The following is a 22,923-nucleotide window of genomic DNA, read 5'->3' as shown; positions in this document are numbered from 1 at the left end:
CAGATGAGAAATGGCGCGGAGCAGAAACGCCGGCTGTATTCAAGAAATTCTGATGAGCAATCATCAACTGAGCATAACGTTCAAGACATTTGCACAGCAGATCGAATACAATAGTGACATCTGTGGGAAGTCAAATCTCGGTTGTATTTCTAATGAAGTATTGCAATAACCGAGAGCAAACTGACTGTGACATTATGCAGAGATGTCTTGGGGACAGAGTAAGTTATACTGACTGAGGGGGAACATGTAATGTACACAGCCTGTCGGGTCACGCCTCTCTGCCCCCGTCCCATAAATCAATGATATCCGGGCAGAGCTGGACTCAACGCAGGTCGTGTTGCCGTGGTAACATGAAACCAGTCTGCATTTGTTTCGTCAACAAACACTTGTCCCTGGAAGTGACAGCTGCTGGGCCCCATGCACTAAGCGGGAATGGCAGAAATTCACTTGGAACATTCCACAAGTGCAAACACTTTCACCGCGGAGACCTCCCCTCGACCACCAAGCTCAGAGCGTACAGCTATATATAGAGCGGGAACGTGTGTCTTATCAGCCGTACTGTAAGTGTAACATCATCTGGCACTATCATATGAAACTTCCTCTGTCCACAGGCCTGGCATTTCTGTCAGTGTATCCAAGATTAGGACATTAAACACCGCCCCTCCCTACTATTCAGGATATGGAGTTGCGCACTACCACTCAGCGCGTTAGTGCAGTGGTATTTTAACTTTTTCAGCGGGGGCCCCATTTCTGGAAAAATTATTTTTACCGGTCTCCTCCCGTTCATCTACACCAGGGGTGTCAAACTCAATCAGCGTACGGGCCACATTGAAAAAACACTGCGAATTCGCGGGCCAGACATAGCCTATTGTGGGTTTTCTTTGTTTGTTACATTTACAGATGGGCTATGTACAGGTGCAATGATCGGTAAGCTGCTCTAACAGCTGATGCTTAAAGTTAGTGAGGGAGATATAAGACTCCAGCTTCAGTGATTTTTGCAATTCGTTCCAGTCATTGGCAGCAGAGAACTGGAAGGAAAGGTGGCCAAAGGAGGAATTGGCTTTGGGGGTGACCAGTGAAATATACCTGCTGGAGCGCGTGCTACCTAGATGCATAGATGACCTGGAGCCAGTGGGTTTGACGATGAATATGAAGCGAGGACCAGCCAACGAGAGTATACAGGTTGTAGTGGTGGGTAGTATATGGGGCTTTGGTGACAAAACGGATGGCACTGTGATAGACTATATCCAATTTGCTGAGTAGAGTGTTGGAGGCTATTTTGTAAATGACATCACCGAAGTCAAGGATCGGTAGGATAGTCAGTTTTACAAGGGTATGTTTGGCAGCATGTGTGAAGGATGCTTTGTTGCGAAATAGGATGCTGATTCTAGATTTAATTTTGGATTGGAGATGCTTAATTTGAGTCTGGAAGGAGAGTTTACAGTCTAACCAGAAACCTAGGTATATGTAGTTGTCCACATATTCTAAGTCAGAACCGTCCAGAGTAGTGATGCTGGACGGGTGGGCGGGTGTGGGCAGCGATCGGTTGAAGAGCATGCATTTAGTTTTACTTGCATTTAAGAGCAGTTGGAGGCCACGGAAGGAGAGTTGTATGGCATTGAAGCTCATCTGGAGTTAATTAACACAGTGCCCAAAGGAGGGCCAGAAGTATACAGAATGGTGTCGTCTGCATAGAGGTGGATCAGAGAATCACCAGCAGCAAGAGCGACATCATTGATGTATACAGAGAAAAGAGTCGGCCCGAGAATTGAACCCTGTGGCACCCCCATAGAGACTGTCAGAGGTCCGGACAACAGGCCCTCCAATTTGACACACGGAACTCTATCTGAGAAGTAGTTGGTGAACCAGGAGAGTCATTTGAGAAACCAAGGCTGTTGAGTCTGCCGTTAACCTTTACTTCTTACCCATCCCGGATCCGGGAGCATCCTCATCAAAAAAGCTGACTAGCATAGCCTAGCCTAACGGGACAGGGATATCATATAATATAATTTCATGAAATCACAAGTCCAATACAGCAAATGAAAGATAAACATCTTGTGAATCCAGCCATCACTTCCGATTTTTTAAATGTTTTACAGCGAAAACACAATATGTATTTCTATTAGCTAACCACAATAGCCAAACACACAACGGCATATCGTTGTTCGTGGTTATACATTGTGAATATGTAGCAACAATTCACCAAAATCTCCGGAGATATTTTGGACAGTCACCTAATCAAAGAACTCATCATAAACTTTACAAAAAAATACATGTTGTACAGCAAATGAAAGATACACTGGTTCTTAATGCAACCGCTGTGTTAGATTTTTTAAAATAACTTTACCACAACATACAGTATGCGTTATTGTGAGACAGCGCTCACCAACATGGCGGAGAATAGGAGTCAACATATTACACAGAAATACGAAATAACATCATAAATGTTGTCTTACTTTTGCTGAGCTTCCATCAGAATGTTGTGCAAGAAGTCCTATTTCCAGAATAAATCGTTGTTTGGTTTTAGAATGTCCATTTCTTCTGTCGAATTAGCAACCTTGGCTAGCATTGTGGCGCGAACATTCCCATCATCTCTTGGCGCAAAGAACGGAAAATTCCAAAAGTCCCAATAAACGTTGAATAAACTGATCAAACTCGGTTGAAAAATCCTACTTTATGATGTTTTTCTCATATGTATCAAATAAAATCAGAGCCGGAGATATTCGCCGTGTATACCGAACGCTTTTCAGAAGACAATGTGGAGCTCCTTCGTGCGCCGTGGAAAACTGACAAAATGGCTGACCTGTCACTCCAAAAGCTCTTATTCGGCCTCAGATCAAGCTAGACACCCCATTCAACCTTCCACTGCCTGTTGACATCTAGTGGAAGGCGTATGAAGTGCATACATATCAATAAATAAAAGCCAGTTGAATAGGCAGGCCCTGAAACAGAGCCTCGTTTTCAGATTTTTCACTTCCTGTATGGAAGTTTGCTGCCAAATGAGTTCTGTTTTACTCACATATATAATTCAAACAGTTTTAGAAACTTCAGAGTGTTTTCTATCCAATAGTAATAATAATATGCATATTGTATGATCTAGAACAGAGTACGAGGCCGTTTAATTTGGGCGCGATTTTTTCCAAAGTGGAAACAGCGCCCCCATATTGACAAGAAGTTAAGAAAAGCCTTGGCCAGGTGGATGAATACGGCTGCACAGTATTGTATTTTATTGATGGGGGTTATGATATTGTTTCGAACCCTGAGCGTGGCTGAGGTGCACCCATGACCAGCTTGGAAACCAGATTGCGTAGCGGAGAAGGTACGGTGGGATTCGAAATGGTCGATGATCTGTTTGTTAACTTGGCTTTCGTAGACTTTAGAAAGGCAAGGTAGGATAGATATAGGTCTGTAACAGTTTGGGTCTAGAGTGTCTCCCCCTAAGAAGAGGGGGATGACTGCGGCAGCTTTCCAATCTTTAGGGATCTCATACGATACGAAAGAGAGGTTGAACAGGCTAGTAATAGGGGTTGCAACAATTGCAGCGGATAATTTTAGAAAGAGAGGGTCCAGATTCTCTAGCCCAGCTGATTTGTAGGGGTCCAGATTTTGCTGCTCTTTCAGAACATCAGCTATCTGGTTTTGGGTGGAGGCGAAATGGGGGAGGCTTGGGCAAGTTGCTGTGGGGGGTGCAGAGCTGTTGACCGGGGTAGGGGTATCCCAGGTGGAAAGCATGGCCAGCCGTAGAAAAATGCTAATTGAAATTCTTGATTATCGTAGATTTATCGGTGGTGACAGTGATTCCTAGCCTCAGTGCAGTGGGCAGCTGGGAGGAGGTGCTCTTATTCTCCATGGACTTTACAGTGTCCCAGAACTTTTTGGAGTTTGTGCTACAGGATGCACATTTCTGTTTGAAAAGCTAGCCTTTGCTTTCCTAACTTCCCTGAAAAGTTGCATATCGCGGGGGCTATTCAATGTTAATGCAGTACACCACAGGATGTTTTTGTGCTGGTCAAGGGCAGTCAGGTCTGGAGTGAACCAAGGGCTATATCTGTTCTTAGTTCTACATTTTTTGGAATGGGGCATGCTTATTTAAGATGGTGAGGAAAGCACTTTTAAAGAATAACCAGGCATCTTCTACTGACGGAAAGAGGTCACTATCCTTCCAGGATACCCGGGCCAGGTCGATTAGAAAGGCACGTTCGCTGAAGTGTTTTAGGGAGTGTTTGACAGTGATGAGGGGTCGTCGTTTGACCGCGGACCCATTACGGATGCAGGCAATGAGGCAGTGAACGCTGAGATCCTGGTTGAAGACAGCAGAGGTGTATTTAGAGGGCAGGTTGGTCAGGATGATATCTATGAGGGTGCCCGTGTTTATGGATTTAGGGTTGTACCTGGTAGGTTCCATAATAATGTGTGTGAGATTGAGGGCATCTATCTTAGATTGTAGGACGGCCGGGGTGTTAAGCATATCCCAGTTTAGGTCACCTAACAGTACGAACTCTGAAGATAAATGGGGGACAATTAATTCACATATGGTGTCCAGGGCACAGCTGGGGGCTGGGGGGGTCTATAACAAACGGCAACAGTGAGAGACTTATTTCTGGAAAGGTGGATTTTTAAAAGTAGAAGCCAGAACTGTTTGGACACAGACCTGGACAGCATGACAGAACTCTGCAGTAGATTGCAACTCCACCCCATTTGGCAGTTCTATCTTGGCGGAAAATGTTGTAGTTGGGGATGGAAATTTCAGAATTTTTGGTGGCCTTCCTGAGCCAGGATTCAGACACGGCTAGGACATCAGGGCTGGCGGAGTGTGCTAAAGCAGTGAATAAAACAAACTTAGGGAGGAGGCTTCTGATGTTAATATGCATGAAACCAAGGCTTTACGGGTAGGGAAGTCAACAAATGATAGCGCCTGGGGAATAGGAGTGGTACTGGGGGCTACAGGGCCTGGGTTAACCTCTACATCACCAAAGGAACAGAGGAGGAGTAGGATAAGGGTATGGCTAAAGCCTATAAGAACTGGTTGTCTAGTGCGTTGGGGACAGAGAATAAAAGGAGCAGATTTCTGGCCCTGGTAGAATAGATTCAAGGCATAATGTACGGACAAGGATATGGCAGGATGTGAGTACATTGGAGGTAAACCTAGGCGTTTCGTCTCTGGCGGCACAAGTTATGCCAGGTGAGGTCTCCGCATGTGTGTAGGGTGGGACGAAATAACTATCTAATGCATTTTGAGCGGGACTGGAGCCTCTACAGTTAAATAAAACAGTAAAAACTAGCCAAGACGGCAGTAGACAAGGCATATTGACATTAGAGAGAGGCATAAAGCAGGTGCATAATATGCTGTGACCCTAATCAAAAAGTATTTAATAACTCCAAATAACAAAAACTTAGCTGTAGGTTATTATAACATTTTAACTTAAAACATTTTGTTCATTTGTTTTGCACTGCATGGATCACCAGTGCAATTGAATGCAGCATTGCTGTATGGTGCACTCAGAATGTCTTGTAGTTGAGTAGCCAGGCTACTGCTCAAATGTTGCTGTAATAGGCCTACATGTTTCTCCTTTGCATGGTGTTTTGTTGCAGGTTTTGCTTTTTGGTTATTGATTGTCAAGCTTTAAAAACTGAAGCCAGACTGCAACCCCGAGCTACTTTCCCTCCCCTGTGAGCTGTAAACGGGACACACAAAAGCTGTTGTCTCATTTATACTCGCTTGTATGTCCTATTGTCCTTTAGTAGTAATTTAAACCCATGTGTAAATCCTTTATCTTATAACTTTTTGATAACCAAGATGGCATTTTCTGTAGGCTACAGCAAGGACCCTTTGGAACAGAAACATGGCATGGACATTTAGCCTACAACACATTTAAACTTTCGGTCTGGTAGAATATTCCGTCAGTGCTGTTAGTGATGATATGATACAGTGCACTGGCTAGCTCGTGTGTAGGTAGGTGTGTGTGTGGGTCAGGGACACTGGCGATTTTAGCATGTAAATCTTGGTGGGGCAAACAAAAGAAAAACAGAACACTACACTAAACAATACATTAATTGCACTATAACAGGGACAAATGGTGCCCACAAACTGTTAGGGGGCATAACTAAAGCTGTCCCAACAGCAGTCCCAACATCTTACCACTGCTACCTGGCTCAGCTGTCAGCGAAACAGTTCATTCAGCCTCATTTACTGCCTTTAAAATAAAACATAGCTGATATGGCTGACTGGCTTAAACAATGGGGTGGCAGGGTAGCCTAGTGGTGAGAGCGTTGGGCTAGTAACCGCAAGGTTGCAAGTTCAAATCCCCAAGCTGACAAGGTCCAAATCTGTCATTCTGCCCCTGAACAAGGCACTGTTCCTAAGCCATCATTGAAAATAAGAATTTGTTCTTAATTAACTGATTTGCCTAGTTTATTAAAGGTAAAAAATGTGAATGTGGTTTCTACTGACAATTGAGATGTACAAACTATGGCATAAGGGGTTGACGAGAAGAGGTAATCTGTAACTTCAATTAAGATGTTAATGAGCGAGCTAGGATGGACATAGTCAATATAACTATTTGTTCGGCACTTTTGAAATGTACAACGACAGAATTCAGAACATTGGCTTACAATATTCTCCCTGTACACCAAGTCAGAACCGTAGTATAAATGAAGAGGCCATATAAGCAGACAATTAATTCTCTTACAATATTCAATGATTACATTTCTCTAAAATAGGCTATAGGCTACATGTGCACCACCAAGTCAGAACAGTAGGTGAAATTAAGAGTGGTGAATAGACCAAACTATTAGGGTGAGGCACATGGGCTACTAACGGCTCACTACACAACATAAACATTGCAATTTCTTAGCTACAGTATACATATCTCCCTGGCATATTACATAATTTATGCAGCAGCATACAAGACATTTTTGGACTTAACTTGTTGTGCTGTGCTCACTTGAACAGGAAGGTGGCGCGGCGGTCCTTTGTCATCAAAGTCTGGCATTCTCTGGATTTATGGTGCTTTCAAGACAAGTGGGAACTCTGAAAAAAACATTGAATCATGATGACGTCAGTGATCTTCAGGTCTGAGCTCTAGAAAGAGGCCTGAGTTCCCGACTTGAAATTCCGAGTTGGATGACCGTTCAAAACGTATTTTCCCAGTCAGAGCTCTTTTTTTCAGAGTTCCCAGTTGTCTTGAACTCACAGAAGTCAGATTTCTCAGGTCTGAGTTTCCAGTTGTTTTGAGCTTGGAAGAAGTCATGCTGGATTGACAGCATGGCCAATGTTGAATGTTTATCATTTTAAGCTTGGAAAAGAGACCCTTAAACCCAGACTTGGAAACACAAACCCACTCCACTGAATAGCAGGCTAGTGATTGCTTTGCAATGCTTGCAGTTAGCCACTAATTCCTTCCAAACCACTCATTGTTGAATTTGGGATTTCCAACTTGTTGTGTAACATTTATGTCCAATGGCAGATGAGCACCGATACGTTTTATCTATAATTTCTCATCATTATTTTTCTTCAAATGACAAGGATCAAAAACCAAAAACCATTTGCTAGTAGATTGTCGACTTGATTCATGATGATGACTGCTAGCTTGCTAGATAATAATTTTAATGTATGATGTTGACATGATCAGTCCAATCAAAGCTACTGTAGATATAACATGATTTGACATCATTTTATCTGTCGCCAATGACCTTGAGCCTTTTTGGATGGGAACTTCTAATGTAACTCTATGGCAGCACCAAAGGGGCTTGAATTTTTTAGCTCTACCCTTAGATTTGGCAGTGACATAGTGTCCCCATGAGTGACAGAACACTGAGACAATCATGGCGCAACTAGAGAACATTACCAACACCTACGCTCCGTATTTTTTCACCACAGAAAGCACTGAGCTAGGCTGAAACACCTGCATTTTGGAGCTGCCTAACTCAAGAAAGCAAAAAGACAACGTTTGTATGAAGCTTTATTAACTCAATGATTTGTAGATAATTATTTACATTGTTTGCAAACTGATATGTGACACGTATTAATGTCAAAATAACATGAAAAACAGGCAACTCACCCCCCAAAAAAACACTTAAACAAGGAGGCAAACAATGACATGCTACATTTAAATAAATTATGTATCATTGTATGTAGCCTACATTGAAGTATTATCTTCAGTGTCACTCTGACAATGAACGCACCCTGAAAGAGCTGAATGTGTTACCACTTTATTAATAGGCCTACAGCTTGCACTAGGATGTGTTGATCAGTTGATTGACAGGTGTACTGTAAAATGTTAAACTTTCCTCTAGTGTGGATGCTCACCAACATGGGCTCGTGTCCAGACTCGCGATAAACTTCTTAAAATAACAGTTACTGCAAAACATTAATCTGTAGGTGTTTGTTCACGTCCATCTACCTCAACATTTGTAATTGGCTGATGAAGAATTTGTTCCAGGATATAATCACTGGCACCTGGGGAAGTTAGCATCGGGCTAACTTCATGTTATCTGATGAGACCAGCTACAATTTAGCATTCTGTCACGTGTAAGTAAATCGACAATTTTTGTTGGTTGCTAAGCATTTTGAGCCAGATAAACTGTTTAAGTTTAAATCTGTGCTTAAGTTCGCAAGTATGCCCCCAAGGTAACTATCCACACATAGACATGGGCAGCAATCCTTCTCCGGTAACACAGGTTTGAGCAATGGGGGCTGGAATTAGGTACAGCAGGAGACATTGCTTGCAAACTGATATGTGACACGTATTAATGTCAAAATAACATGCAAAACAGGTGGGGCTCATAACAGCCCTGAATGATGAGTCGCCACTGCTCTGGAAGGAGCAGTGTGTGTGTGGCAATGCACTGTCGTTTGGCGTGCAGCACGTTGGCAGTGCTTGCTGTGACTTTTAGTGCAGTGCATGGCGGGCGGTATGGAAGCGGGCCAAAACGAATTGACAAACCAAATCATTGCGCTGGCCGGATAGAAATGTGTCATATTTTAAAATGTTGGCGGCCCCACTGCAGTTCCCCCGTGACCCCACTAGGAGTCGTGACCCCCACTTTGAATACCACTGTGTTAGTGAGACATCCCGTTTCACATGCCCTTAGGTTTAATCATAGTTGGCCAAACTGCTAAGAATTTAGCTAGGAATCAACATTCTGTCCTAAATCTTTGGTGCTTTCCAATTCCCATGGGAAGTAAAGCAAACTTTTGCCCTTGAGTCAGACAAGCCGTTCCTCCCTTTTGCACTTTGAGAACTTGCAAAGTAGGTCAGGAACTTTTCTAATGCTGTCTGGCAGCGTGTGACAGTTTAACCGTGTCAAATATGATCTGCATTGAAGCTCAGATGTCCCTTTACCCTCATCCTAGTAATAACCACTTCTGTTATGTGTCACATATTAAAAATTAAAAAAACATAAAAACATTTAACTCACAACAGTGCATATTATTTTGAAACATTTTTATTATTATTTCTCCGTTTTCTGTTTTGTATTTTCTTTTCCCTCTCACAGTGTGTGGTAAATCTGATTAGCGAGCTCCAGGAGCAGATGTGTAGGTTTCAGGAGGAGATCCACACCCGGATCATGGAGAAACGGGCCATGGAGGCCCAGGGGGAGAGTGGTGCCCGCAAGGCCTATGACCAGTGCCCCGACGTGGGCTTGGATGGCTCTGACGTGGAGGAGTTTTGCTGTCGCTGTGGAGGACAGAATGTAGGCAGACTCTCTGAACCAAATGGACGCACTCCCCCGTCTCTCTTAACCCCCTGTCCTCCTTACCCCTCTGGAATCCTCTACAGGCTTTAACACTAACCGCTTCTCCTACAGTGTCTGACGTCTCTACCTCTACTACTCCAGTGTGTGGGAATCCTGTGGTTTTCACGTGTGCTGTTTGCTTCCATGTCCAGGTGTTATCTCAATCTGCGTTACTCATTGTAAGTGGTGTGGTGTGTTTGCATATCCATGGGTCATCTTATTAATGCAGCCAAGGTTTGCTGGTCACTGTCTCCAAGTACTAGGCTTGGTTAATGGCTTACGTTACTAACTACCCTGTCTCTAAACATGAGATTCATTGTTAACATGTTTTTTATGACTTTATGACATTTTTAAAGAAACTTTATATTCTTGTTGCCAGTTTGTTACAATATTCAGTCTAGACACAACTTTTTATAATGTGCCTAATTGATGCTATAACAAACTGGCAACCAGACTAGTTAACTGACAGGTAATGGCCATAAACATTGGTCCTTTTAAATAGTCTGAGCCATCCATACTGAGTACAGTATTAGGGGACTGACTGACTGGTCACATATTAAAACCTGCTGTGTTTCCTGGGAAGTGGAGGTTTCGCTTTTTAACTGCACTGTGTTTTCGGCTGTTAAGGGAACAAACTACTTGGGATTTTGAAAACCTTCCCTTCTACTTTTTGGTGTAACATGTTCATTTATAAACTGAGAGAACAATGTCTATATCCTAACACTGGTTTTTGACTGTGGAGACATTTTTTGTGTGTGGAAGGCACAGTGAAGAGCATGGTGTTTTTAGTTTGGAGATTTTACATCAAAGGGACAGTTATTTTCAACTAAAACATTACAATATGTTCTGTGTTATTCCCAGGGCTTCCTGCAAGAACTCCGGTTTCTCAAGAGTAAAGTGGATGAGCTGGAGGGGGAGAAATCTCAGTATGAGAAAAAACTAAAGGCCACAAAGGTAAAAATCACTTCTGTCACCTTTTTTCTTTATAGTTCACTAATTATCTGTCAGTTTAGTTTATTCACATGGCACTTTGTGACACCCACTTTAGTTATTTAGTTACTTTTGCTTATTAATATTCCAATTTCCTTTGAACACATACGGTACAGTCGGAAAGTATTCAGACCCCTTGACTTTTCCCACACTTTGTTACGTTACAGCCATATTCTAAAATTTATGATTTTCCTCATCAATCTACACACAATACCCCATAATGACAAAGTGAAAAGAGTTTTTTTTATAAATTGTTGCTAATTTATAAAAAATCTATAAACAGAAATACCTTATCTACATAAGTATTCAGACCCTTTGCTTTGACACTCGAAATTGAGCTCAGGTGCATCCTGTTTCCATTGCATCCTTGAGATGTTTCTACAACTTGATTGGAGTCCACCTGTTGTAAATTCAATTGATTTGACATGATTTGGAATTGCACACACTTGTCTACATAACATCCCACAGTTGACAGTGCATGTCAGAGAAAAAACCAAGCCATGAGGTCGAAAGAAATGTCCGTAGAGCTCCGAGACAGGATTGTGTCGAGGCACAGATCTGGGGAACGGTACTGAAAAATGTCTGCAGCATTGAAGGTCCCCAAGAACACAGTGACCTCGATCATTTTTAAATGGCAGAAGTGGGAGGTGACCAAGAACCTGATGTTCACTTTGACAAAAATCGAGAGTTCCTCTGTGGAGATGGGAGAACCTTCCAGAAGGCCAACTATCTCTGCAGCACTCCACCAATCAGGCCTTTATGGTAGAGTGGCCATTTGGAAGCCACTCCTCAGTAAAAGGCACATGACAGCCTGCTTGGAGTTTGCCAATAGGAACCTAAAGACTCTCAGACCATGAGAAACAAGATTCTCTGGTTTGATGAAACCAAGATTGAACTCTTTTGCCTGAATGCCAAGTGTCACGTCTGGGGGAAATCTGGCACCATCCCTACGGTGAAGCATTGTGGTGGCAGCATCATGCTGTTGGGATGTTTTTCAGTGGCTGGGACTGGGAGACTAGTCAGGATTGAGGCAAAGATGAATGGAGAAAAGTACAGAGAGATCCTTGATGAAAACCTGCTCCAGAACGCTCAGGACCTCAGACTTGGGTGAAGGTTCACCTTCCCCAGGACAATGACCCTAAGCACACAGCCAAGATAATGCAGAAGTGGCTTCGGGACAAGTCTCTGAATGTTCTTGAGTTGCCCAGCCAGAGCCCAGACTTGAACCAAATCTAACATCTCTGGAGAGACCTGAAAAGAGCTGTGCAGCAACGCTCCCCATCCAACCTGACAGAGCTTGAGAGGATCTGCAGAGAAGATCTAGGCAAGTCAGTTAAGAACAAATTCTTATTTTCAATGACGGCCTAGGAACAGTGTGTTAATGGCCTTGTTCAGGGGCAGAACGACAGATTTTAACCTTGTCAGCTCAGGGATTCAATCTTGCAACCTTTCGGTTACTAGTCCAACGCTCTAACCACTAGGCTATCTTCCAAATACAGGTGTGCCAAGCTTGTAGCGTCATACCCAAGAAGAATCGAGGCTGTAATCACTGCCAAAGGTGCTTCAACAAAGTACTGAGTAAAGGGTCTGAATACATGTGTAAAAATAGGTTTTTCCTTTGTCATTATGGGGTATTGTGTGTAGATTGATTGAGGGGGAAAAAACGATTTAATCAATTTTAGAATAAGGCTGTAACCTAACAAAATGTGGGAAAAGTCAAGGGGTCTGAATACTTTCCGAATGCAATGTTATTGCCTCATTATGTACTTTGTTGCTCTTGGCAGCCCCAATTTTGGAGATAAACTTTGTTCCTATCTTCAAGCTTACTATCCACTCCTTCTGGCTTTCTCTCCCTCTAGCTGTCTATCTCTTACTCTCTCCATGTGTGTTACCAGTCGCTCTTGTCCAAGCTCTCTAGCCTGAAGCTCACTGTAGAGCACACTCAGGTGGAGAAGCAGCACTGGGAGGAGCGATGGCGGACCGCTCAGGTGCCTCTTCTTCCTCACCCCTAAACCGCCTCTCGTGCTGACTCCTCCTTCTCCTCCCCTTCTGCTCTAGTTGTGCTCCACCTCCTCCTTCGTCTGCACCTGTCCCTCTTCCTCCTCCTCCTCTTCCTCTGCTCCTCTTGTTAATCCCCATGGTTGTGGAATCTCATTCACCCAATCCCATACAGGTTCAGGTGGTTCTACTGAGATCCTCTGGGTAGAGTTTACTAGGAGTATTGTCACCTGTATGACTATTAAATGTACGGAATCCATATGAGGAACACCTCTGACGTACCCTTTTTAAGTCACTTTAGATTAGAGCTCAGATGTTATTTTCTTATACATTTAGTTAAAGAATGTGGAATGATATAAAAGATTCCTCCAAAATAAGGACATGTACTTTGTGTTATATATATTTTGGGAGAATGAGAGAAATTCAAAAAATAACAAATTAAGATAAATATATGAAAGAGAAAGAGAAAAACAAACAAATAGAGAAAAGGGAGGAGAGATACTGAGCGAGCGATGCTTTTGATATTGACTCGGTCCGACAGCTCACTATTACTCCCCCGTCCTCCCTTACCAATGACTAATAATACAGAAAACTCGGCATACTCCAATGTACATTGGAATAACAGAATGCCGTGTTTTGCAAGAGCGAGCGGAAAGGGGGTAGAGGGGGCGATATGTACGTCTCAGGCTGCAGACAGGTTGTCCATGTGCACAGGATATATCTACACTGTGCTCATCCAGCAGAGACGAGTCAAGTTTGTATGTGTGGTCATGAACGGTAGACAGAAGTTCACGCTAGGTCTCCTGTTTAGTTCACTGACCAAGTTCATGACCTCCTAAAGGTGTCTATGTAGGTATTGACTAGTGACTACTTCCACACAGGCTCCAGTCAGTTCGGACTGGCAGATAATCATCATGCTCACCTCCAGGCTGCCACTCAGGCTGCCCTATAGGCTATATTGGCTGAGTGAGATTCCCTGTTTAATGTGCATGTGGTCTGTTGGGTTTGTACTGCAGTGGTGAAGTGTACTGTTCTGCTTTCATCCGGCCTCATTCTCCAGTTCTATGTCTTCAGCTGTACCTAGTTCCAGCCCCCATTGCTCCAACCTGTGTTACCGGAGAAGGTTTCCTGCCCATGTCTATGTGTGGATAGTTACCTTGGGGTCATACTTGCGAACTTAAGCACAGATTTAAACTTAAACAATTTATCCGGCTCAAAATGCTTATCAACCAACAAAAATTGTCGATTTACTTACACGTGACAGAATGCTAAATTGCAGCTGGTCCCATCAGATAACATGAAGTTAGCCCGATGCTAACTTCCCCAGGTGCCAGTGATTACATCCTGGAACAAATTCTTCGTCAGCCAATTACAAATGTTGAGGTAGATGGACGTGAACAAACACCAACAGATTGCAGTTTGCAGTAACTGTTATTTTAAGAAGTTTATCGTGAGTCTGGACTCGAACCCATGTTGGTGAGCATCCACACTAGAGGAAAGTTTAACATTTTACAGTACACCTGTCAATCAACTGATCAACGCATCCTATACTGTAGGCCTATTAATAAAGTGGTAACAGCTGGAAAAGAGAGGCAAGCAATGTGTAGCCGAAGTAAGAAGTTAAATATTAGCTTGATATTAGGCCATTCATTAGCTAAATATTAGAGCTATAAATATTTACCTGTCAAAGTGCAAGGAAAAAAAGTTTACAGATTATGAAATGGCAGATCTGTGCGTTCCTCTGCGATCCCCGGGCACGCAAAGGTATTGATCAGGCCTATTGATTGTCTTTTTCTGGGACGCCATAAGATTTAAGAGGAATAGCCGAGGCAGCAGGGATGCCAGGTGCATAAATTCACAACAAAACAATGAAGTCAGACTAGTTCGAGATGTGTAACCTAAGTTAGAAGCGTATGCGCATTAGTCCATAATTCATTAGCTCAGTTAGCTCATTAACTCTTTCATTAGCTCTTAGCTTCATAAGTTCTTTCTGAAGACACTAGACGTGTAGGCTACACTTATAGTGTCTTCAGAAAGTATTTACACACCTTGACTTTTTCCACTTTTGTTCTGTTCCAGCCTGAGTTATTAATGGATTAAATTGAGATTTTTTTCCCACTGGCCTACACCCAGTACCCAATAATGTCAAAGTGGAATGATGTTTTAAGAACTTTTTACAAATTAATAAAAAACGAAAAGCTGAAATGTCTTGAGTCAATAATCCTTCAACCTCTTTGTTATGGCAAGCGGAAATGGGTTCAAGAGTAAACATTTGCTTTACAAGTCCCATAATAAGTTGCATGGACTCACTCTGTGTGCAATGATAGTGTTTAACATGATTTTTGAATGACTACCACGGCTCTGTACCCCACACATACAATTATCTGTAAGGTCCCTCAGTCAAGCAGTGATTTTCAAATACAGATTCAACCACAAAGACCAATGCCTCGCAAAAAATGGCACCTATTGGTAGATGGGTAAAAAAAAAGCGGACAATGAATATCCCTTTAAGCATGATGAAATAATTCACTACATTTTGGTTCTCAGTTGCCGGAGATGAAGGCAACCGCTCAGGGAGTGAGTGTGATAGGAGAACACTGAGGATGGATCAACAAACATTGTAGTTATTCCACAATACTAACCCAATTGACAGAGTGAAAAGAAGGAAGCCTGTACGGAATACAAATATTTCAAAACATTCATCCTGTTTGCAACAAGGCACTAAAGTAATACTGCAAAAAATTTTGCAAAGCAATTCACTTTTTGTCCTGAAGTGTTCAATACAACACATTACTGAGTAACACTCTCCATATTTTCAAGCATAGTGGGGGCTGCATCATCTTATGGGTATGCTTGTCATTGTTAAGAACTGTGGAGTTTTTCAGGATAAAAAAGAAACGGAATGGAGCTCAGCACAAGCAAAAATCCTAGAGGAAAAGCTGGTCCAGTCTGCTTTCCACGAGACATTGGGAGATAAGTCTCTGGGCTTACCGCCTTAGTGGAACACACCACCAATTAGTGATAGCAGTAAGGGTCAATTACAGCTATTTGGCAAGACCACAAGCGTCTTCAACTTTTTTTTAATGATGTACGAATATAAACGTACTTGTTCTATAATCCACCTACATCTTTATTGCTGTGAAAGCACACAAATGGGTGTGAAACGATAGGAAGAAACATGGGATTTTGTCATATATGGGAAAACGGTAACAGTTTGTCTCACGTTAGGACATTTTGTTACAGACCAGTGGTTTTAAATATCTCTCTAGTGGCCAGCGCTGACCTATTTTAAGAAATGCCATTGGTTGGTGGATATAAAGTCTAAGATCTTAGATGATGAAGAATTTGTTGCAGGATATAATCACTGCCACCTGGTGAAGTTAGCATAGGGCTAATGTGTGCCATGTTATCTGATGGGACCAGCTACAATTTAGTGTTCTGTCACGTGCAAATAAATCCATGATTTTAATTGGCTAATACCCATTTGGAAACTGTTTACATTAAAATGGTTGATCGCAAATATGGCCCCCTTGTGTTTAAAGTGCTTTGTTCGACTAGAATAGATGTCTTTGAAACACAGAGCTTTTTATTGACTTGAATTGATCAGTATTTGTTTGTTCTCCCTACCCCACTAAGGACTTAAAGAGATGCTCCAAAACGTTTGTATAATTTCAGCCAGTAGTTTTGAAAGTGGTGCTCACGAGCCAAAACGGATCCCCGTTTTTGTTGTTCTACGTCATCCAATTTGTATGATACAGTATGTTACGAATCCAATTTGAATGTGTTTAAGATTGTGGACTGTGTCTTTTATCAGGAATTATGCACCACACCTAGGGCTGTTGCGGTGACCGTATTACCAACACACCGTCAGTCACGAGTCATGAAGGCAGTCAAATTCCACATGACCGTTTAGTCACGTAATTAGGCTTCTCCAAGCTCTGATGCTACTGCTGATCATTTACCCTTCCAAACTTGCTAACTGCCTGGTACTCAGCACTCTATTGTCCCTTTATGCAATCTGGCATCAATGCAAATGTTATCGAAAATCAAATGTAATGCTTCATGAGAGCCCATGAACTCATGTTGCGCAACATTTCTATAGGCTATGCAATTGCACGAGAAAACAGAGTGAGGGCCTCTACTAAAAAGAGGAGTTTCCCATCTTATTTCTATAGGCTAGGCCTGCTATATTTATTTCTAAACTTTCCTAATATTAAGCACATTGCTTATATTTACAACAGGAGTATTGCCTACCTGGCTGGCATTAACTAAATTGGCCAAATAACTTCTTAAAATTAAGCACATTAATATGGGATCTATTGCATCCCACAACTGTCCCAGACTGTGTTTGGAATATTTAATTCTTGCACAGAATAGAATAGGTCGACCTTTACACTATGGGGGATATTAGATTGACATAGGCTAGTGCTTTTGTTGTTCGTTAGGCCTACTCATCTTGTTGGCTGACGAAAAGTAAATGTGGACAGTTCAGTTGCATCCCCGATGTGTCTGTCTTCACTTGTAGCATATGAGAAAGACCCGATCACGTGATGGAGAGCCATGTGAGTGAGAGGTGATTTGGAATGCTCAGGACGAAGGGCACAATGGCCACTGGCCGGCCGCAAAAGGCATGGATTTTTTTAGGGTGCATTACGGCCACACAAAGGGAATGCCGGCGTGAAATTCTAGGCATTATCAAGTGCTTGTCAAATTGTGAATGAGTGACTGATGTAGTCTGTACAGAACAAAGCAGAGCTCATGACTTTCAAGCAACTTTAAAAAGAAATCATCATTAGAGTCTCATCATGCAGCCTTACAAGATTTTTAAAATGAAAACATATAGCCCAACATTTGTAGAACAACTAAAGTTACATTAATAACTCAAAATTAAGCATATAGGAGTACCGATTTCTTTGTTAACCGCTCAACACAGAATAGCCGCATGTGCGCACTCCCTAAAATTGTTTGCAGAAAATATCCTTTGTATTTTATTCAGCTTTGTTCAATTGTATTCTTCATACTATAAAATAATGCAGCGGAATTCTAAGCAAATCTTGTCTGCTAAATGAACTACAGTAGAGTAGCCCACAGCCATTTGGCATAGGCAGATCAGGGCCTAACATGAGGACAACTAAGAGTATGTTGCTCTGTCCTTCTGAAATAGACTACATTTTCTTCATATCATGCTTCTTAGACCTGTCTAAAATAAACAATGGATTTATTGTGAATGTGTAGGCTATTTTTTCAAATGTAGATGTTCCAAAGGTCTGCATCAGTGGCTTGTGTGGAAGCCAGGAGATGCTAAATGTGTTTATGTTAATTAACGGTCAATTACCATGACACTGACAGTTATTTTCTTGACATTCACCTGCTGATGAAGTTTCGTGACTGCCACAGCCCTAACCACACCCCTCTCATGCTTTTCTCCTTGAGGAAGGCATAATTGTCTTGCCACCTTGTACATATATCTGTATGAGACCTAATGTCATAATGTGACTGTAAACATGCAGTATTAACTTGTATCACTCCATTGACCGTGACCCTCTCAGGCAGAGATAGCAGACCTACAGCAGATGCTGGCCTCCAAAGACTCTGCGATTGAGGGCCTACAGAGCCAGCTGGTCTCCAGAGGCCCAATGACCAATGAGAACCCAGAGAGAGGTAACTTTACCTGTCAAACATACATCGTCAGTAATACCAGGGACTGGCTATTTTAACGCATACTGTCATTATTTCAGGTGTCCACCTCAAACTAAATACCATCCACTAATGCTTATTCTACTGTCAGGGCAGGGGGAATCTTTGAACATTGACATTTGATAATACGAACTAATGATACATATTTAGAGGTTGAATTATACCAAGCTAATTTGATCCAGCTAGTCATCTGCATGTGGTGCCTCATTCAGATAATACAATACCTATCAAATGCCCTCTCTCTACCCCCTCCACTGTTGTCTCTTTACTCTATGCTGCCCCCTGCAGTAGAGGAGGTGTATAGGAGACAGCTGACAGACAAATGTAAGTCTCTAGTCTCTAAGCTCCTGCAGTTGTGGCCCTGGTACAATGCTGCTCCGCCGTCACTGCCTCTCTATTGTGCTGTATAACCCACGCTGGCATGCTGTCATGTCTGTCACACCCATTCCATCAGCCCCGGCAGCTGCAGAGGGGAGAATGGGGGGGGGGGGGGAGCTCTGACACATCCTCACACCCACGCCCATGAGAACATTGGAGATGAAATGGCCTAATAGAGAAGCATGTCTGTTCTACGAAATATATTCCCAAATATTTTATTTTCTCTGTTACGCTGTGTGCACTGAGCTAACATACATGATTGTTGCTGACACTCAAAAAGCCTACTGTAGCTGCTGGCAAAGTAATCCAAAGCCTCTACTTTATCACTCAGGATGTAACTTTCCAGTGCTACTATTTTTGCCATGTAATGTTATTATTAAAACAAAATCAGACCGCCCCATAGTAGAATAGTTGACCTATTTACCTAGTCGGCTTGTTGTACTGTGTTCTATGCAAGATAAATGTTCCTCTGAAGGCACATTCAAGTTGCGAGAGCCATAGGGAGAGAAACATACTCTGACAAGCAGTCAATGCAGAACAATTCTTAATGCAATTGCGGGGGGAAAATACTTTTGAAAGAAGTTTTGGCCTTTGTTATAAAAAAAAGAGGGGGATACCAGCTTTCCATTGCTACCACGTTCATTTCTCTACTCCTAAAATTGCGCGCATCATAAATAAAAAAAATGCTATATACATGGTCCAATATGTAAAAATAATTTTAACGTAATTTTGACCAATATGTTATTGGGCTCATTCCTGGAGGTGGAAAATATATTGTAGATGGTGTCAGCATCCTCATTTTTTAAAATGTATTTTGGAGTAGAATGTCCTTTCCCTCGGAGTACCCCGGACCCCCTAACAAATGGGACTGGAATTGGTCAAACTCGCAGTGTAATACATGTACAAAATGATCCTCTTTCCCTAAAGCATGATGGTCATTACTGCTTTACATAAAAGGTTAACTTGGCCCCGCAGACAATCGATCTGAGATCGACTTCAGTTTCAGTCATGGGATTTGTTTTTGCTTTAACCCCGGGAGTTATGAACAGTTGATATTTAAACATAATTACTCTCATGAGTCACAAAAATACATTTTCTTTTCTGTTTTCAGACCAAGAATTGCAAAGGTTGAAAATGGGGATGGAGTCTTTGGTAGCAACTAACTATGAGAAAGTAAGTAAATGTGTCATATTCTAGTTTCTTGAAGTTGTACAAGTGAAGGTATGTTATTAAAGTCCTTTCTATTTGTGTCAGGACCGTCACATAGAGGAGCTGACTCTTCTCCTGGGCCAGTACAGGAAGATGAAGGAGGTGATGGCCCTCACTCAAGGTAATATACTCACTGCTTATAAACACTCCCTCCCAGAGATGAGACACATTCACTGCTTTTATACACACTTACTCAAAGGTGATACACACTCACTGCTTTCATATACTCAAGCTGAGAGCTTGAAATTTTTCTAATAAATAATTCCAAGAATGTTGAAGAGGCATTGAATAAATTCTGAATGTGTGTGGGTGTATTTAGTGTCCAGTGAGAAGCTCCTGGTTGGGAGCAGTGAGGAGGAACTGAGTGGGAGTCTGAAGATGAGGGCTCTCACCCATAAAGCTCATTCACATATCATCCGGTCAGCGGTAAGAGAGCTCTGTCTGCTCCTCCTCTGTGGAACACACAACACAGTACAACTACAACCTTGCATTTCTCAAGTACTCACCCACTCATCATATTTTCATTGAATAGTACAAACACTCTGACTAGTAATACACTCCATGCCTCTGCTCTCATATACCATGCCGGTGTATTAGCAGACTATTTAGTGTGCATACTCAAAGTGTTTAAACTCTTGCTCTAAAGTGTGTCTGTGTGATATCGCCCTACCCAGATGTCTTCTAGAGGCTCCTCTCCCCTGTTAGTGTCTCCCTCGTCCTTCCAGAAAGAGCTGGACTCCAGGTAAATGGCAACCACTGACAACCACTGATTGCACACACATGGAGGAAGAGGTCCCCAACGGGCTTGTATTGTTGTTGTTGAAATGAGACGTCCTTGGGAGAGGTTGACCGAACGTGAATAAAAGGCACTTGCGCCCCTGTACACCCACACACGTGCAAGCCCACTCGCTCTCTCTCTCACACACACACACACACACACACACACACACACACACACACACACACACACACACACACACACACACACACACACACACACACACACACACACACACACACACACACACACACACACACCCCTTGTGCCCCAGCCGTGCTCCCTCAGGTTGACCGTGTTATATTGGACCTGTCCCTGTGTCCCAGCTGCCGCAGTATCCAGACCTCCCTGAAGACGTCGATGGTGATGGTCTCCCAGAGTGATGCTGGCTGCTACTACAACGGAGAATGGTAAGTAGAGCTGAGGCTGTGTGGGTGTGACAGCCAGGCCCGCTCGTTGTTTTGGTTGTCTTTAATTAGGGGCCCACTAAAGTGGCTGTGAGTGACCCTGTCACTGTGATGTCCCCGCCTGGCACAAACAGCCCCCACAGCCCCCCTCTCCTGTAGAGCCCAGCCTGTCACATCACATTACCCACAAACTCCTCCGAGAGGTAGGGCATCCCAAAGACCACAGGCCGCTTCCAACCACTGCCAACTCAGAAATCTACTGTGGAGAGGCCAGCCCTTAACCCAACTTGAAATACTATAGTGTTGTATTGCTAGTTTGGTTTCAATGTTGTTTTTCTCAATAGGTCCCAACCACGGATGCTTTCAAGTAGCCTGGAGGAGTTACAAAGTGGATCGCTACCAAAGGTTTCATGATTTTTCTGTGTTTATTTGATATATTTTTTTGACCAAGTTTTTATTTGTTTTGTCTTTTTTTGTTCAGGGGGTACATTATTTAAATTACAGGTACATCATTTAAATGTTTCCTCCGACACATTGGTGCGGCTGGCTTCCGGGTTGGATGCGCGCTGTGTTAAGAAGCAGTGTGGCTTGGTTGGGTTGTGTTTCGGAGGACGCATGGCTTTCGACCTTCGTCTCTCCCGAGCCCGTACGGGAGTTGTAGCGATGAGACATAGTACATAGATAGTAATTACTAACAATTGGATACCACGAAATTGGGAGAAAAAGGGGGTAAAATTTAAATTAAATAAAAAACAGGCAGACAAAAAATCCAAATTGTATCTGTAAAGTTCATAGAAACATGTCAAACGATGTTTATATTCAATCCTCAGGTTGTTTTTCGCCTAAGTAATCGATAATATTTCAACCGGACAATAACGTCGTCAATATAAAAGGTAAACAAGAAAGGCACTCTCTCGGTCGCGCGCATGAAAAAGCTCTGTGACACTTTAGGGTCCACTCATTCAGACTGCTCTTACTCCCTCATTTTTCAGAATACAAGCCTGAAACAATTTCTAAAGACTGTTGACATCTAGTGGAAGGCATAAGAACTGCAGTTTGAGTCCTAAGTCAATGGATACTGTAATGGCATTGAATAGAAAACTACAAAACCAACAAAAAAAACTACTTCCCGAATGGATTTTTCTCAGTTTTTCGCCTGCCAAATCAGTTATGTTATACTCACAGACACTATTTTCACAGTTTTGGAAGCTTTAGAGTGTTTTCTATCCAAATCTATCAGTTATATGCATATCATATCTTCTGGGAGCAGGCAGTTTAATTTGGGCATGCTTTTCATCCAAAATTCCGAATGCTGGCCCCTACCCTAGAGAAGTTAAACAAATCAAAATATATTTAATATTTTAGATTCTTCAAAGTAGCCACCCTTTGCCTTGATGACAGCTTTGAACACTGCCTTCAGCAAGTATTCATACCCCTTGACTTATTCCACATTTTGATGTGTTACAGCCTGAATTCAAAATGCATGAAATAGATTTGTTTTCTTAACCATCTACACACAATACCTCATAATGACAGAGTGAAAACATGTTTTTAGAAGTTTTGGCAAATCTATTGAAAATGAAATACATAAATATCTCATTTACATAAGAATTCACACCCCTGAGTCAATACATGTTAGAATCACCTTTGGCAGTGATTACAGCTGTGAGTCTTTCTGGGTAAGTCTCTAAGAGCTTTATACACCTGGATTGTACAATATTTGCACAT

The 22,923-nt window shown here is 42.3% G+C and overlaps 1 protein-coding gene across 15 annotated transcripts in view; it reads left to right on the top strand.

Moving 5' to 3' along the window:
* Positions 1–22,923, top strand: part of LOC139540016 (liprin-beta-2-like) — a 121,675-nt gene that overhangs the window by 82,462 nt on the left and 16,290 nt on the right. For 7 of the 15 annotated variants that reach the window (XR_011668053.1, XR_011668056.1, XR_011668055.1 and 4 more), the window contains 11 exons: positions 9,499–9,696; positions 10,600–10,692; positions 12,588–12,716; positions 18,276–18,387; positions 18,712–18,747; positions 19,913–19,974; positions 20,056–20,131; positions 20,330–20,436; positions 20,685–20,752; positions 21,115–21,198; positions 21,540–21,600. Coding sequence is in view for 1 of the 15 variants with exons in the window: in XM_071343505.1 (XP_071199606.1) it covers positions 9,499–9,696; positions 10,600–10,692; positions 12,588–12,716; positions 18,276–18,387; positions 18,712–18,747; positions 19,913–19,974; positions 20,056–20,131; positions 20,330–20,436; positions 20,685–20,752; positions 21,115–21,198; positions 21,540–21,600 (1,026 nt within the window). In the remaining 14 variants the exon portion in view is untranslated. The remainder of the gene's footprint in view (positions 1–9,498; positions 9,697–10,599; positions 10,693–12,587; positions 12,717–18,275; positions 18,388–18,711; positions 18,748–19,912; positions 19,975–20,055; positions 20,132–20,329; positions 20,437–20,684; positions 20,753–21,114; positions 21,199–21,539; positions 21,601–22,923) is intronic. The other 8 variants (XR_011668058.1, XR_011668065.1, XR_011668064.1 and 5 more) reach the window with 6 other exon arrangements.

Source organism: Salvelinus alpinus, chromosome 15 (genome assembly GCF_045679555.1).
Source record: "Salvelinus alpinus chromosome 15, SLU_Salpinus.1, whole genome shotgun sequence".
In the NCBI taxonomy this organism is placed as follows: Eukaryota; Metazoa; Chordata; class Actinopteri; order Salmoniformes; family Salmonidae; genus Salvelinus; species Salvelinus alpinus.
The sequence above is the reverse complement of the archived record's forward strand: the minus strand, read 5'-3'. Positions and strand labels throughout refer to the sequence as shown.